Source organism: Antedon mediterranea, chromosome 7, assembly GCF_964355755.1.
Source record: "Antedon mediterranea chromosome 7, ecAntMedi1.1, whole genome shotgun sequence".
Lineage (NCBI taxonomy): Eukaryota > Metazoa > Echinodermata > Crinoidea > Comatulida > Antedonidae > Antedon > Antedon mediterranea.
In genome coordinates this window covers 29923598-29939909 of record NC_092676.1, presented here as the reverse complement: position 1 = coordinate 29939909, position 16312 = coordinate 29923598, and the positions used below count along the sequence as shown (strand labels likewise).

At 35.5% G+C, this 16312-nt stretch overlaps 2 protein-coding genes across 3 annotated transcripts; one reads left to right on the top strand and one right to left on the bottom strand.

Moving 5' to 3' along the window:
• Positions 1–208: 208 nt before the first annotated feature.
• On the bottom strand, positions 209–8486 carry LOC140055341 (DNA mismatch repair protein Msh2-like). Its single transcript, XM_072100659.1, has 21 exons — positions 8364–8486; positions 7928–7977; positions 7754–7789; positions 7478–7565; positions 6838–6983; positions 6518–6706; positions 6166–6382; positions 5789–5847; positions 5507–5627; positions 5150–5260; positions 4587–4837; positions 4108–4222; positions 3876–4021; positions 3413–3584; positions 3241–3304; positions 2860–3082; positions 2231–2398; positions 2038–2129; positions 1595–1749; positions 793–968; positions 209–449 (listed from the first exon to the last, which is right to left on the bottom strand). Exons 1-21 carry the CDS (start codon positions 8395–8397, stop codon positions 291–293), a joined length of 2772 nt encoding a protein of 923 aa, XP_071956760.1. The 5' UTR covers positions 8398–8486; the 3' UTR covers positions 209–290.
• Positions 8487–9366: 880 nt separating this feature from the next.
• Positions 9367–15618, top strand: LOC140054906 (uncharacterized). Of its 2 annotated transcripts, none has more exons than XM_072100023.1 (3): positions 9367–9433; positions 11529–11594; positions 11841–15618. In XM_072100023.1, the coding sequence occupies exons 2-3, from the start codon at positions 11542–11544 to the stop codon at positions 15013–15015; spliced, it is 3228 nt and encodes a 1075-aa protein (XP_071956124.1). In that variant the 5' UTR covers positions 9367–9433; positions 11529–11541; the 3' UTR covers positions 15016–15618. The 2 variants fall into 2 exon arrangements, with proteins under 2 accessions (XP_071956124.1, XP_071956123.1); XM_072100022.1 differs by lacking the exon at positions 9367–9433 and adding an exon at positions 9769–9958.
• The last annotated feature ends 694 nt before the right edge of the window (positions 15619–16312 follow it).

Here is a 16312-nt window from a genome sequence, read left to right as displayed (position 1 = left end):
GAAAGGCTATTCGTGAAATTTTGATTGGGATTATGATGATGAAGAGGGATTATGATGATGAAGAGACACTAATGACGTAGGTTCACAAAGTTCTCAAAACCAGCAAGGCAATTTTTTTTAAATTTTATTTTTAAATATAAATGCGATTTTTAATCGCTACATACAATATTGCTATACTGTAATTCTTTTGATAATACAGTAAGCAGTGTATAAAAAAAAAGAGACAGTATTTCAAGTACCGAATGTATCCATAGTACGCTAACAAAAATTACAGGTAAACAAAATAAAGTTCAGATTTGTGCGAGTATTTCTGTAATATATGAGTTATTCTTCTTTTTAACTTCTTCTTTTAGTTGATTGACTTCTGCCACAGCTTCTTCTAATGACATATTCTCCATTGAAATTGCTTTCACTTTTTCTAAAAATTCCTTGATTATCTCTTCACCATCCTGAATAAGAAAAAAAAAATGATTTCGATAAAATACATTTAAGAAAAATAAAAAAAATACCATTTAGAACTTATACCATACTTTATTCAAGTTAGTGAAACAGTGTGGTGATGTGAGATTCTGTTTTCGGACTTTTTTCTGTTGTCTTGGTCAATTTATTCGGTTTTCATGGGCTATTTCGTGGTTTATTTTACATCAACATTTTTATTTTCACACTTGTGCTAAACAGCGCATAGAGACTATTTGTATTTTGCGCTATATAAATTTTATGCCATTAAACTATTAAATGTTTCAAATTGGTTTGAATTCACAACATCATCATAAAACAACTGAATTATGGGACCTTTTTGGTGAGCCTTCTTTTCTTGGCAGCTGGTTCATCATCACCTTCCATTCCACCAGCTGGTGTTGACTGGTAGTCTTCAAGCTCTGCTGCCTTCTTTTTGGCAAAATCGATCACCTTCTCTGGAAAATGTGCCAATTCTGCCACATGTATACCAAAACTTTGATCACAAACGCCTTAACAAATAAGGAGAATTCAAATAATTGTGCAGTTAAAAGTAAAAGTTCTGGCGAATTGAAAATCATGAAACTAGCATTTTGTAAAAAGAATAAATTGGATTACTGGTGGATAAGAAATTTCTCTAAAGTTATCATAGCCATATGTCAAGGAGAAGATGAACATTAGAAGGAGGTGATGAGGAAACAGTGATTTGAAGGGCACTTCGGGTTGGAGTTGTGGCTTGGTGGTTATAGTGCTTGGCTACTAATCCAAGGGTCATGGGTTCAAGTTCTGTCATATGTCAGGATTTTTTCTAATTACAATTTACAACTCCACTCTCAAAGACTTGTAATAAGACTGTGTTTATGTAGAGAATCTTGTGTATATGTTGTCTTGTGAACAAGATTGCAACCTTTAAGGGTCTTTCACACCTGTTCCAGCACGGTTTCTGTCCGGCGAATCGAACATCAATGTTTCGTTTTCACGATGCTCCATGCGAACATGCGCATGACCTTGTTAAAACGAAACAGTTATGTTCAATTGGATTTGACGGACAGAAACCGTGCCGGAACAGGTGTGAAAGATTCTTTAAGAATGATACTGGATCGCTTATGGAACCAGAGGATAATCAAAGTTTACTCACCTGGTTTCACTTTGTATAACAACGTGAAAGTATCCTTGGTAGTAAGAGCTGTCACGTGTAAGTTGCTGACAGACGTCACAGTATCAGCTAAAGCGGTCAGCTCGTGGAAATGCGTAGCAAACACACAAAATCCCCTAATCTTTGTCGCAATGTATCTAATTTGAAAAATAAAAATGTGAAATATATGCCTGCTGAATAATGATCCTTTTTATGATTATTAAATACCACTGAATTACTATTGTCTGTTTCCAAACCAAAAATAATAATTTTTGAGTAGATGCTAGGCATTACCTATAAAATCATCTTGAAAATCATTATTTAACTAGGGTACACATTTTTGTGAGTTGCTGGTCAGTGCTTGATAAGGACCATTTTTTCAAAAGGATTAAGAGTATTACTAGTTATATTACTATACTAGGTTTAAAAAGGTTTTAAGAACTTACTCTGAAATGGCCCAGGCAAGACCAAAGCCATCATAGGTTGACGTACCACGACCCAATTCATCAATTATTACAAGAGAATTTTCGGTGGCTGACTGAAAAAATTATAAATTGTTATAATTATTGTCAATACAAAAATACAACATTATTGGAATTATTTACTAAAAAAACATTACTTTGCAAAAGCAAATTTTACCTTAAGTATAGATGCAGTCTCCAGCATTTCTGCCATAAATGTTGATATTCCCTTCAGCTGGCTGTCACCAGCTCCAACACGAGCCAAGATGGAGTCTACGATGGTGATGTCTGCCTCCTGACATGGCACAAAACAACCAATCTGTGCCATATGAACAATTACACCAATCTGTGAAAACAACAAGATTTAAGATCTTTGATTTGAAAAATTGATTTTGTCTTTGATGTATTTTGTCAATCTTCAATTATTTTATAGGCTAGCAAACATTAAAAAAAATCTTCTTTTTTTTATATATTTATTTATCATTTTGTATGTGTAGCAGGTCACTCACTTTCCTGGACTCGCGTTCATTCACTTAACTAATGTAATGTATAATATATATAAATATATTTCTTGGAGAGCCAAGGATAATTTTTCAGGACTTTTAGTATGATATTGCAACCATAGTTCTGAACCTTTCCTTAAAAAATCAGCTTGTTGCGAGAATTTTCCAGGTCTGCCTATACTTATAAACGAATGCTCTTTGACTAATAAATAGACCTGTGATGTAACCACTAAGGTGTCAACTCCTAATAATGCTGCTGCATATGTATTGATCATGTTCTGTGTAAAGAAAATCAAAATCTTACCTGTCTAATAAATGTTGATTTACCACCCATATTTGGACCGGTAATGATATGAAACATTTTATCCCTTCTTTCAAAAGTGATGTCATTGGGAATGAAGGCAATATCGTCTTGAACCTCCATGCAAGGATGACGAGCTTGAACCAATCTGATGCCGCCTTCACCGACCGAATTAATCTTTGGTCGAATGTACGGAATTGGTGCGTTTGCTGAAACCTGTGCAATACTATATAATAAACAAAGTTTTCATTTATCTAAGAGGACAGTGATTCATTTACTATTGGTATTCCTTTGCCACATGTGCCATAAATTATCATTCCAATCAGAATTTCCTTTTTTAGTTTCACTGTATTTCTTATGTATATATGAGAATGGTTACTGTACCTCACAAGAGCATCGACCTGGGCTGCAATTGAGTTTAACTGCAAAAATGGTTCAACATAACCGCCTAAAAAAGAAACAATTTTTAAAAATTTTAATGAACAAATTATTGAGAATGAGGTAGAGTATTAAAAATACCAAATGTACAAACTTAATTAAAACAGACTATTCTTACTTGCAATATCAATCACTTCAGCTACTACCGCCCTCTGTGTTTCGTTGTAGTCATCTTTCGCTGTCATGTACTCATCATTGTACTCTCTCAGCTTACTATTTGTAAATCGTACGCCATTTTTGTTTGTGTCAATCGTTGAGAAATTCTTATTGTTCCTCAAACATTTTTCATCCTGTGGATTATAAATATCTTGCAGTCTTATATTTTTTTTGCAATAAATATGTTAATTTTAATTTTGGACACACAAAAAAAAAGTCATATGTATATTTATCACTTGATTCTCTGTTAGCCTAACTGTATCTTGGCAGTGGTAACATTTGTGTCATAGTGGTTAAGGTAAGGCTTATGGCAATGATACGGGCATCACATGTGATAGATATGTGACATTGTATTATAGAATTTGCCTCTGAAACTGGACAAATTATAGATACAGTAATGAGATATATACTTATATATAGATCACCTTTCTAGTTACTCTGAAATAATACCCCAACTGTGAGTTACTTTCCAACTTTATTGTTTTACTGGGTTCTAGGCCGAGGTCCCTTGCTGCCTTGTTCAAAACAACTTTCATTTTGTCCTCCAATTTATCCATATTTTCTCTGAGACCTGATAAAAGAAACCATACCAGTTATTTAATAGTTTAGAAACAAAAGAAGATATATGCAGAGAGGAATCCAATCTACTGTACTTACTTTGTAAATTCTCATCAAATCCTGGCTTTATCATAAACTCGTGGTTCTGTACTTGATCAAGGTCAAGGGTCGATTCAATCATTTGTTGATATTTATCAAAATCCATTAAAATTTCCTAGAAATAAAGTATTAAATGTGTTTATATTAAATGACTGTATTGTATACAAAACATCTGTACATAGTTTAAATTGAACCAAGGGCTATGAGAATATGGAGCTTTCAAAGTCAGGTCAATCGATGTGTTGTTGGTGGGCGTCTGAACCTTGGTGAGGAGTGAGGACACACATCTCAATATCCCCGCAAATGGACAATGAATTAACGTGACATAGTTTAAGTCTAGTTTCGCTAATTTGTGTTTTTTTCAAAAAGAACTACTAACTTATGGATATTTAAAACCAGATAAACATTTTTAATCATGACATAGTTTGGTCGTTGCAAATTTAAACCTCTCTACAATAAGGCTGGCATGGCGTTCTTACCTTCAATGGATTACAAAACAGGTCCAGCAGCAATGGTTTACATTTGACCTCTGATGTCTCTAGACTTTCCATCACAATAGGCATATACTCCACACCCTGGTACACTTGGTAACAATCTTGCAGTGTGGCTTTCTTTCGTTGAAATTTTTTTGCAAGACGTTGAAAATCTGGAATTCTTTTGAGTTGTTCTTGAATTGTTTGTCGCAGTTCTGAATCGTCAAAGAACATTTCAACGATGTCTAGTCTCTCTTCTAAATATAAAATAATGAAGTAAATTAAATAACAGAATTATTATTAAAATAGAGTTATTTTTATTTTATTTCATACATATCCAACATTCATTCATCTTTTTATTTCATATATCAAGATATAATAATAATATATCCATAGCAAAATGCTTAATCTAAGAAATCATTGTAGAGATAAAAAAAAAAAGAAGTGAGGATGGATACGACACTAAGCAATACTTATAGCCATCCAAATTGAGATTTATGTAGACGGCTTCATAAATGCTTAGTCAAATGTATTTATTGATTATAAAATTAAAGAAACGTTGTTCTCACCAATTTTAGCCTTGTCCAATAAAGGCTGTTTGACCCATTGACACAGTAACCTTTGACCTTGCGCTGTTTTGCATTCATTTAACAAGCCCAATAAGCTTGTTGTTCGATTACCTTAAACATAAAAAAAAAGAGATTAAGAAAAGAAACAAAAAAGTAATATGTGTAAATCGGTAGAACAATAGATTTTTTAACATAATTAGAGTATAAATAATTTGACTGGTTTATCATAGGGGCTACTCCAACTGCTCACAAGATCTACCGGCACTGCTCAGATACAGAAACAGTAAGGAGTCAGGGGAGCTACTGTAGATCATCTCAAAACAGTCTAGTCAAAAAATAAATAACAGTTGTACAAACCATCAGTTGGAGATGGAAACAGGTTAAGTGCTCGTACTGCAGCAGCATCAAGCTTTAAGTACTGACTCAGGTCAAATGTCTGAAGCTTAAATTGTCCAAAGTTTGTTTCATCACCAAGAAACTACATTGGCAAAGAAAAATAATAACAATTATTGTCATACGAATGTTTTAAAATTTCTTGAATTTGGGAATTGCAAGTGCAACATTCCAGTATGAGGCTATTGGTGGTAATAGCTTGCTTTGTTTCGGTTTGAAAATGTGTGCATGTGTGGACAGACTTACCTCTAGGTATTTAATTAAGGCTGCTAATGATGACATTGCATGTTTGTGCTCCATTTCAACTGAAAAAAAAAATTTTTTTTCTTGAATTTGATAATTATGGAATGAGAGGCGATGTGTCACTTTGAGGAATCGACAAAGTTTCCCCTTATTAGGGGTGTCCCTGAAAGTGGGCTGATTTAAGCTCTGTCTACACTATCAAACTATTTTTTTTGGTCACATAAAGTTTGATAGTGTAGACAGGGCTTTAGTGTTAAAATATATATTGGTACTTGTTAGTTTTATGGGAAAGTGTTCCCTTAACAGGCGTGTTCAAAACGTCATCATGACATTTTGAACACGCCTATTAAGATCTGTACATAATAAGTAATAACAATTACCCATGGCAGCACTGTTGATCTGTTCATCACCTTTACTTTTAAGCAGTCTGTTTAAGTCCTGTACAATATCTTTGGTACTGAACTCAGTTCGTTTCCGCTCGGTAACTAGTATATTACTTCTCATAATAACCTGTTTTAGTTTAGCTGCTTCAGGGTTAGTTTCTCCGCTTACACTTTCTAATAAACATTCTTTTGGGCTTAATTGTACCAAAAGTGCCTAAATTAAGAAAACAAATTGGAATAAATGATCTTGTTGTACAATACCATAGACTATTGAGTTATGTAACATAACAGACCTTGATTTGAACATCAGAATATTTTTACATATTTCTTGTTTTTCAGGACACCATACCTCAAGGTTAGAAAACTGGTCATTATCTGGGAACTCGCAGATGCCAATCTCTCGCAGTGTTGCATCTGCATAACCAACGCCCAGTACCCTTTGACCTCCGATTTTAATTGCTACTACACCTGGTGATGTCGACATATCACTGTTGCCAAATAGCAGCTCTTCAAATTGAGTCAGGTTGCCAGGCGACCCCTGCAAGTTGTTACAAAACAGTTACATTCAATAAATAAAATGTCAATAAATTATGTATATAAAATTACAGTTTATAAGCTACATTTGAACTGTATGGATGATCCATTATAGGTTACATGACATGACAATACCTTAAATTCCAACACCCAGTCATTGCCTTTTCCAGTCGCCTTGTTTTGATAAACTTCAACTCGATATTGCCGAACCAGTAGAAGATGTTTCACAAAGGATTCAAAGTTCATTTTGCTTAACACCACATATGCCAACTTTCTTTCTCCTGTTTAAAAAAGTTTTTTTCTTCTTATAAATTTTGATTTTCATTTACAATAAATGTTCTATTTATAAGTGTGAGGAGTACTGAAATACTTGTTACAAATAATGCATACGACCCCCAGGAGATGTGCGTCATGGATGCGACATTTTCAAATAATAATTGACTCAGGGGTGTGTCAAAAAACTTGATGGTATTGTACTTGGTATGTCAAATCAAAAAACAATGTCCATCACTTTACCACCCACCATAACATGGTCACAGTATGTCAAAATTGGTGCGTCATGCTCACCTAAAGGTAAGTAACTTTTTTTTTACGCATGGGTGCGTCATATTGATAAGGTATGACAGACAAATGACGCACCTCTCCCATGGGTTGGATAGCAGGTCATACAATTGACAAGTGCATAACTCTACACATTGTTTAGCAATTTTCTATTACAGATTTTATAAAATATTTGACATTAATCAAAATGTAAACATAGGGAGATGCTCCATACCAGATCCTAGATATTTAATAACTCCTGACGTCTTGAAGACTTCTTTCGCTGCAAATACCGCATCATTCCCATGAACAGTGTAGTATTCCTATGGATGAAAACATGAGAACATGAAAAGATTTCAAACGTAAATGACAGAAACGGCAGGATGATGAAGAATAGAATAGTTACTAATAATTTGATGCGGTTCACAACAATAAAGGACATTCTGTTTATAAATATTATGGACAACATGAAGAAGACTAATTACCAAATTGACGAAATAAATGTACTTACTGTGCGGTCAAAGAATCTAAAAGTTGTATCTGGTTTCTGAAATGTATAAAAAAAATATTTTACTTTATAATCATATCTCAGAATATGTGTTATAGTTAGTATTAGTAGCTTAGTAGCCTAGTTGTAAAAATTGTAATTTGGATAGACGTTAATAAAAAAATTAAAATTTCCCACCTCCGGCATTGAATGAAGAAAGGACAACAAGCCACTTTCCTGAACTCCATCTAAAAATGTCAAAATAAAATAACATCATGAATGAATGAATAAATTTATTTTTAATAAAATATCAGTGAATATTATATACTATATAGGCCTAGGCGGCCTTATTCAGTAATGAATACTGAACAAAATAACATTACCAAAGCAAAGGCCTCACAATCCTAAAATATCTCGAAATTACCAAGCACACAGCACACAGTGACAGCTACCTGTCACTGTGTGCTCCTCTGAAGCAACCTCATCATAACACTAACAACCTACGTAGTCTAGTGGCCTAGCTAGGCTAGGCTCTAGGGCCTAACTAGTAGGCTAGGCCTAGTCCTACTCTAGCTTTTGGGTGCAAAAATAACTAACGACTAGTTTTATAATGTTAATAGCGAATTGAACGAACCCAACGTTAACTGTTGATTTGGTTGAACCGCCATTTTCAGCTTTAAAATAAACTTTATTTACAAATTTATACAAAACGACTTTTCAGCAGCAGGACCTTGTTACTAAACTCCTCTACTGGCATCCGATAGTGTAGACAACGACACATATGATTGGCTGTTGAATTGACAAATGAAAACATTGTCCAATCATAACTCGCGATCTAGCCGGGTTGTCTGAAAAATTGCGCGAAAATCGCACATGGTGTTTGTTTACAAATTACCCCCTTGAGACTGTAGTAGTAAATCATCATATATGGTTGGTTTTTACATGGAAGAAATTAGTCTGGGTTCGAGACGGAGATTTGACTTAATATTAGTAAAAAGATAGATATTTTGTATAGGCCTATATATTTTGTAATATTATATTTATAAAAGCTAAAAATTCCAATTATGGTCTATTAACTCAATAAATAAATTTTATTCTTTATAATAGTATTTTAATATTTATACTGTTCATAATGTTTTATACATAGCATATTTTCTTATATATTATCTTATCCATTGTATAGTATTGTATGTTTTGAACTGTTGTTATTTTTATTGTAATTTGAACCTTGGAAGGCAAATTTCATTTACTGTGTATTTTAATTTTAACTTGAACTAACTAAAAGAATATTCCTATTCTATCCCGTCTGAACTGAATCATCCTAAAAGATTCTGATAAACTTTCAAGTAGGCTTATTCGATTCTAAAGGGCAAAAAGTCAAAAAATAACCTACAATTTTATAGATTTCATCGATAATGACTATACAAAGTCCATTAACTTGGTGAGTTAATTGTTAAAATTTAAAATTAATATTTTACACGGTATCGATATTGTTAGGAGTCAGGTACGTCTGCCACGTGTGTTGAAATCACAAATTAAAATCAGCATTTTTGTCAAATTTGCATATCATTCCAGTGTGACGGCTGCGATCGCATATAACTTGTTGAACAATTATTCTTACCGTTTAGTTTGTTTGTCTTATTGCAACGGGCTGGTATGAGCCGGGCGTTTACTGCAATTTACTCACGGAACCGTATTCTTTAGGTATGTAGTAAAGCTGATATGGTTAATTATTTTATCAAAGAATAATAAACGATTTTATGTAGGGAGATGTAGGGATTGTAGTAGTAACAATTAACTAAGTAAATTAATCAACTAGTCTATCGTGTATTGTGCACGGACATCATGGTGTTGAGTTAAGCGACCGTTTTTCTGTGTAGGCCTATCAATTGGAAATAGGACGGGGTCAAATACGGGTCAAATACTTAATAATAAAGAAAAATATATTAACACACTAGGGCCTATAGGCTGTATGCCTTCCACGTAAGTTAACACTTAGACACGCCCACCATGTTATTATTTCCAAAGCAACGAGAACTCGCAGTTGAATGTGATCAGTGGAAGTGTTGAGACAACTCGGGTGTTGCTGCCGACTTTCCCTGACAACTCTACCGGAGTCGACAAAGCGACTAAAATCCGTGTTTATTAAAATTATACATTGGTACAAAGTTAGTTTAGCGCAAAGTGTCAACCAAGTAAATATAACAGAATCTTCGATTTGCTGTTAAAGTAGGTGTTATGTTATTAAGTCATATTTTATGTAGCAATTATATAATTATAATTAAATGGCTTAAGATTTAGTGCGGCTCAGTAGACCACGACTGTTCTCCAGAACCCGTCGAACGAAATATAGTTAGTTTTTTACTTTTTCCGTCCAGCAGTCTTTCGTACGGTATTTTTAAACATTTGAGTACATGAATGGAAGGAATTTCGTGAGGTATACGAAATTTAGCTAGGTTTTAGTGCGGCTCGGTAGACCATATGGCTGTTCTCCAAACCACCCAACGAAATAAAGGTTTTCGAAAAATGTTTTAATCTCGGTGTATAAACCATTCATGAATACGTACGTGTGCGACGTTTCGACTTCATCTGACAATGACTAGATTTTAGTGGTTGCTATACGTACGTATTGATGGTTTAACGTAAAGATAAACATGATAGAAATATACAGCAGCCCTACGTTAATTTGTGTGCATTTGAGTACATGGATGTCGTGAGGTAATTTACCATTTTAGGTATATAAGTATGAAATTCATAGTAGAGTAATAAAATAATAATAAAAACAAAATAAACGACGCCTGTTACCAGGAAAACATAAAAACAGTCACTGACGCGAATAATGACTATAGAAAATTGCTTTTTACATTTGAGTACATGGAATCGATGGAAGAAATTTACCATAAAAGGTACAAGTACGAAATTCAGTATTTTTATATATTTTACTAAGAATAGCACAAAACAAAATAAGTAAATGGTGCCTGTTACAAGAAAAACATAAAAGCGGTCACTGACGCGAACTATAGAAAATTGCTTATTATTTTAACGAATACCGGATTTCTATCCGTACATACATAAGTTGTTGATGATTTAAATTCTTTATTAAACCATGGAGAAATAATATTTCTTCATGATTAAACATACAAACCGGATGCCTAAATGATCTCAGCAGGCGTGTTTAATTATCTTAAAATCTACCTTGTTTCCTTTATGGTTTGCATGAATGATACGATCTCAATAGACGCTTATTCGGCCGAGCCGTATCAAATTGTCTGGTTATTATTATTATTAATCCGGGAATTCTGAAAAACTCTTCCTGATATAAATTGTAGGCCTACTCTTTGTTACAACCTTAATTATCCACCGCAACAACAACACAAAAAGTGTCTTACTTCGTCTACTTAGTTGGAATTAGGGCCTCAACTGTTGAAACAAAACTGCAGTTTAGTAGGTGATCTAAAAGACATTTATTTTGTCATCTCCAACATCTCCGAACGTTTGATTGAGGCCTAACCCTCAGAATGTTTTTGTTGAATATACCATTATAATATAGTTATTCACATTGACCAAAAAATGGATCGAAAAAACATGTTTACCTTAAATAACTGTAAATTAAAGTAAAAAATAGTCCAATGTTTTTTTTATAAATGAAAACATTATTTTTTAAATGTCTACAGAAGTGAATAACTTTATAAAAACTGCGAAATGGCCTACTCATGTATTCAAAGTCTATTTCAATAATCTTCATTTTTTATGTTTTTTTGGGGACAATACATATTTAATGGTTTCATTTACCTTATAGGGTAGTGCCAACAATGATGTGGAAGTATCATCCCATCCTCATCGGCTTGGTGTTTATAGCAATTACGTAAGTTGAATGCAGTAATTAATGTACTTTATTATTTTCCATGTCCATATAACCCCTGAATTGTTTCTCGACATGTTCAACAAATCATTGCTATCCGCTTTTTAAAGTTTCTCTTTGTCGAACATTCACTCACCACTTTCGATTAATTCAAACACTTATTTGAATGCGCTTATGAACATTCCTTGGAATTAAAGCTTGATTGCATTACATTCAAATTACAATTATTTTGTTGTTTTCTACCCATAGTTATGGTGATGAGCATCTCAGTGACAACGATTCGTGTGATTTTATAATTGTCGGTGCTGGCACAGCAGGTCTAGCTGTAGCTGGTCGGTTGGCAGAAATACCTCACTGGAAGATATGCGTCTTTGAACGAGGACCAGAAGAAAGTGGAATGGATGAATGGTATACCAATTCTTACAAATTCACCTCACCTCACGATCCATTCTGGCTAACACAACCAGCTTTAGGTACAAACGTGCAGTCGTACCCGAATGCTAAGCCTTACAACAAGAAAAAAGACGCCCGACACATCTATATCCCTCGATTTCGAGGACGCGGTGGAACATCCCGCGTATATGGCGCTATTGCTAGACGTGCAAGTCCAGCGGTTTTGAACTTATGGCCAGACGGCTGGAAACACGACCAATTTTCGAAGTACTACAAGAAGATAGAAGATCATTACTGTCACTATGATTCAGAAGAAGTAACGGGTATAACTGGCGACATGTGTGAACAATGGCATGGTAAAGGTGGTCCAATGCAACTCAACAGTCAAATCAAAGAAGCATTTAGAAAATTCCCGTTTGAAATGCAATACTTGTGTGAGGATACAACAAAACCATGGAAAGGATACGCAGCAGACTACAATGGTCCCGAGAACAACAGAGTCAGCTGCAGTGTTTTCCAACAGTACAAATTACGTCTGGACAACAAAGTCCCTACAGATGAAGCTAGACAAAATCGGGCCTCGAAGACTGGTCGTGGAAGCAGCTACACTGGTTATTATAAGGATCAACAAAATAAACCCTACCTCCACACATCTGCTACTGTAACGAAAATTATGTTTGAAAACGGTAAAGCAATTGGCGTCGCATACTTGGACGTAGTATCGAACAAAATCCGTACCCGACGTGCTAGTAAAGAGGTGATTGTGAGTGGTGGTTCGTTTGATACACCACACTTATTGCAAGTAAGTGGTGTAGGGCCCAGGGATCTCCTAAGAAGAATTGGAGTGGAAGAGGTTGCCGACAACGAACATGTAGGCCAACATCTATGGGATCATATTTCGGTACCATATGTCCTTAAACTAAGATCCGATTCAAACGACTTTCAAGCACCAGAAATTAATATCGATGGAGAAATCTATAAAACAGCGGATCTTGATAGCATTAATGGACCGTTTTCTTGGATTATCCACTACAGATCGAATAATACTCGTGTACCAGAGGAAATGAGTGACGTACAACTGTATGTGATGGGCAACTCGAAGCTTTTTGACGAAGTTGGCCCACTATGTACCTCTGACTCTTCTCATTCGGAGCAAACAGAATATCTATACGAGGGGGAATTTCCACAGGCGGTTAATGACGACAACGACGATGGTTCAAACGAAGGTACGATTCGTATAATTGACCAATGGCCGGAGTATCGAGGTTCACTCAATGCTACTACACCAAACATCTTTGACAAACCTAGTCTCGAGTATGGCTGGAACTACACTCTCAATGACGACACAACGCCCGCATTTGAAAAGGTATCTCGGTTAGTTCGAGATCAAATTCGAATACTTCGAAACATGTTTTTTGGGGAAAATGTTCATAAAAGTTTACGTGATTTGGTGTTGGATGAGGTGGCACCGGGGCTCGATGTAGACACCGATGACGAACTAAACGCTTGGATGAGAGGTATGCTTGTTTCAGCCTTGCATCCAGTAGGAACATGCAAAATGCCGGAGTGTTTAGACGAGTTTCTTCAAGTAAGAGGCGTTACCAACCTGAGGGTGTGTGACGCGTCTGCATTTGCAACTCAGACCGACGGTAACCCAGCGGCGACGCTCTACGCAATGTCAGAGAAACTTACTCACATGCTTATTTACCAACATCTTAAGCACGTAAATTTACTAGTAAGAAATGAATTATCAATCTCGGTTAATGAGAACATACCAATGTCCCCTAAAGATGCTATAAAAGAACTGGCGTTGTCTGTCACAAAGTGTATGAAGGCTACGGTTGAAGTAATTTGGCTACCGACAGGAAAGGGTACATCAGCGATTATAATCAAACTTTCTCTCATTTGCAGTGAAGCCCTCGATGAACGTGAAATTGCCGACAGTGCAGCTAAATCGACACTTGGTTTAATTGTTGACGGCTGTGGTATCCAAGACTATCCTTCTTTCAACAGAAAAGAAGCAACTCTTCCATCAAATGAACCTACACCTAAACATGAACCGTCACCGTATGTATACATGGTGTGGTGCCAGTCCTTTAAACAAGCTTCACCAGACGACTTGTGGAGTAAGGTCGGTAAATGGAACGGCGATAACGGCAGGCAACCTGGCTCAACTAACCGATTCACTTTGAACTGTCAACCTGAGTTTGTTTCTATTCTAAATTACGTTGACGACACAGCAAGAGAACTAATCTATAAAGAACCAGAACTTAATTTGCCAGTAACCGACTACATCTCAACAAAAAAAGTTGTCTCCAGAGAGTCGGGTGTTTCTTCCGCCTTCTTTAGAACTGGTTCGATGATTTCAAATTCTGCTGACGAATGGTATGGCGTAGCTTCGTACTTGGTTGAAGATGTTTATCAGATGTCTGGTATCCGAACTGCTAGACAATTCCCGCCTCTCAGTGACCAATCAGGATGGTGGATTGAACGTTCAGATGGACTGTTGTATTATGAAACAAAAGGAGTTCACTCAAATGAACAGGTGGCTTCATTCGACCTGGATGGCACTATTATCAAGACAAAAAGTGGTAAACCATATCCTCAAAATGAACACGACTGGGTTTTCACATCTCCAAATGTCAAATCAATCATACAAGACAACCTCTATCACAACATTAATAATGTGATTATGAGCAACCAGAACGGCATCGAATCTGGTGCTCAAGATAAAGATGAGTGGATGGCTAAAGTGGAAAAGATCACGTCAGACCTTGATGTACCAATGTTCGTGTTAGCAGCCACGACTAAGAACAAGTATAGAAAACCTGATACGGGCATGTGGGATTATTATAGCTGTACTTTAAACCAATTCAAGACAATCGACAAAGAAAACGCTGTTTATGTCGGCGATGCGGCTGGTCGACCTGATGACTTCAGTGACAGTGATAAGAAATTTGCCGAGAATGTTGGCATTCAATTCGAAAACAACAATCAGTATTTTGACATGAAAAGACATATTGAACTTTAGAATTAATTAAAATATTTACAATATTAATTACTAATAATATAATTATAGGCATACGCAAATATAATGCTACAATTTTGATATTATTATTCACATTGACTTAAGTACACTAAATTTAGATTTAAATAAATAAGATTATAACAGTAAGTACGGTAAATAACTTAATTCATTACTACGTCACTTTAAATTCCCGATTGGTATCTGTACGTTTCATTATGTTGGTTAACATAAACTAAATATGCTAATTAGCATACCATACTAGACTAAATCACATGTATTCAAATCAGCATATCTGTCGTCTGCTTTTAAACCATTGATACCAAACGTAAACAGTCATTATTACGATAGCCAGCAAACCGATCTGTTTGATGTTCCGTATATAGGTAGGCTTAATAGGTAATTACTTGTAGCAGCAATTAATTTGTTATATTGTACTGTGTCAAATATATATATATATACACACACAAGTGTTACCATATCTAGTGCTAGCTTTTACTGTTGCAATTATTAGGCATATATCGCACAATTAATTGAGCTGCAAGTCACTGCTTTAGTAACAAATTGTACTTTGCCCAGGTATGGATGCCGTCATTAAAATAGTCGCATAAAATAATTATCGCCGTGGCTAAAGATACGGTACCGTATTCTAACTTCTGTTTACTAAAGGTACGGTAAAATTGCATTACGTCATAACCAGCCAATGGGGTGCTGGGACGTGTGTGACGTCATCGTATAAGGACTTTGTGGATTTTTTTCATATCGCGAAAACAGTGATCAACCGCATTTTTTCTTTATGCTTTATTTATCGCTATTATCGCCGTCGTGTGTGACAAAAACTAAATGTAGCCTACGTCTGTTATTATTATTGAAAAGCCAAAACATGTTGATTTTAATTCTAGAATACAGAAAACCGTTTCAAAAGAGGCCTAGGCTAGGCCTACTACGCCTACTATAACCTCATTACAGTATATGAGTTTGTTTGTGTAGGGAAAGCGATGCCAGGCTGGGGCCAGCTGCATGTGTGCGCTGATTTCTGTGACTCGTTAGCCTGGGGCTACTGTCAAAATCATAGTATTTGAGGGCCCCTTTATTGTCTGCATTTGCTTGTTGTTTATGGTCACCATTGTAAACAAAGTTTAATAAAAAATATAGGCATAAATAGGCCATTTGGAATAAAAATAAAACCCTCATCTGCAGCGCACACACACCCACGCAGCCTGGCGCCGCCGATAGGAATTCTCTACACAAAACAACAGAGACACGATATGAAAAAAAATCCAAAGTCCTTATACTATGACGT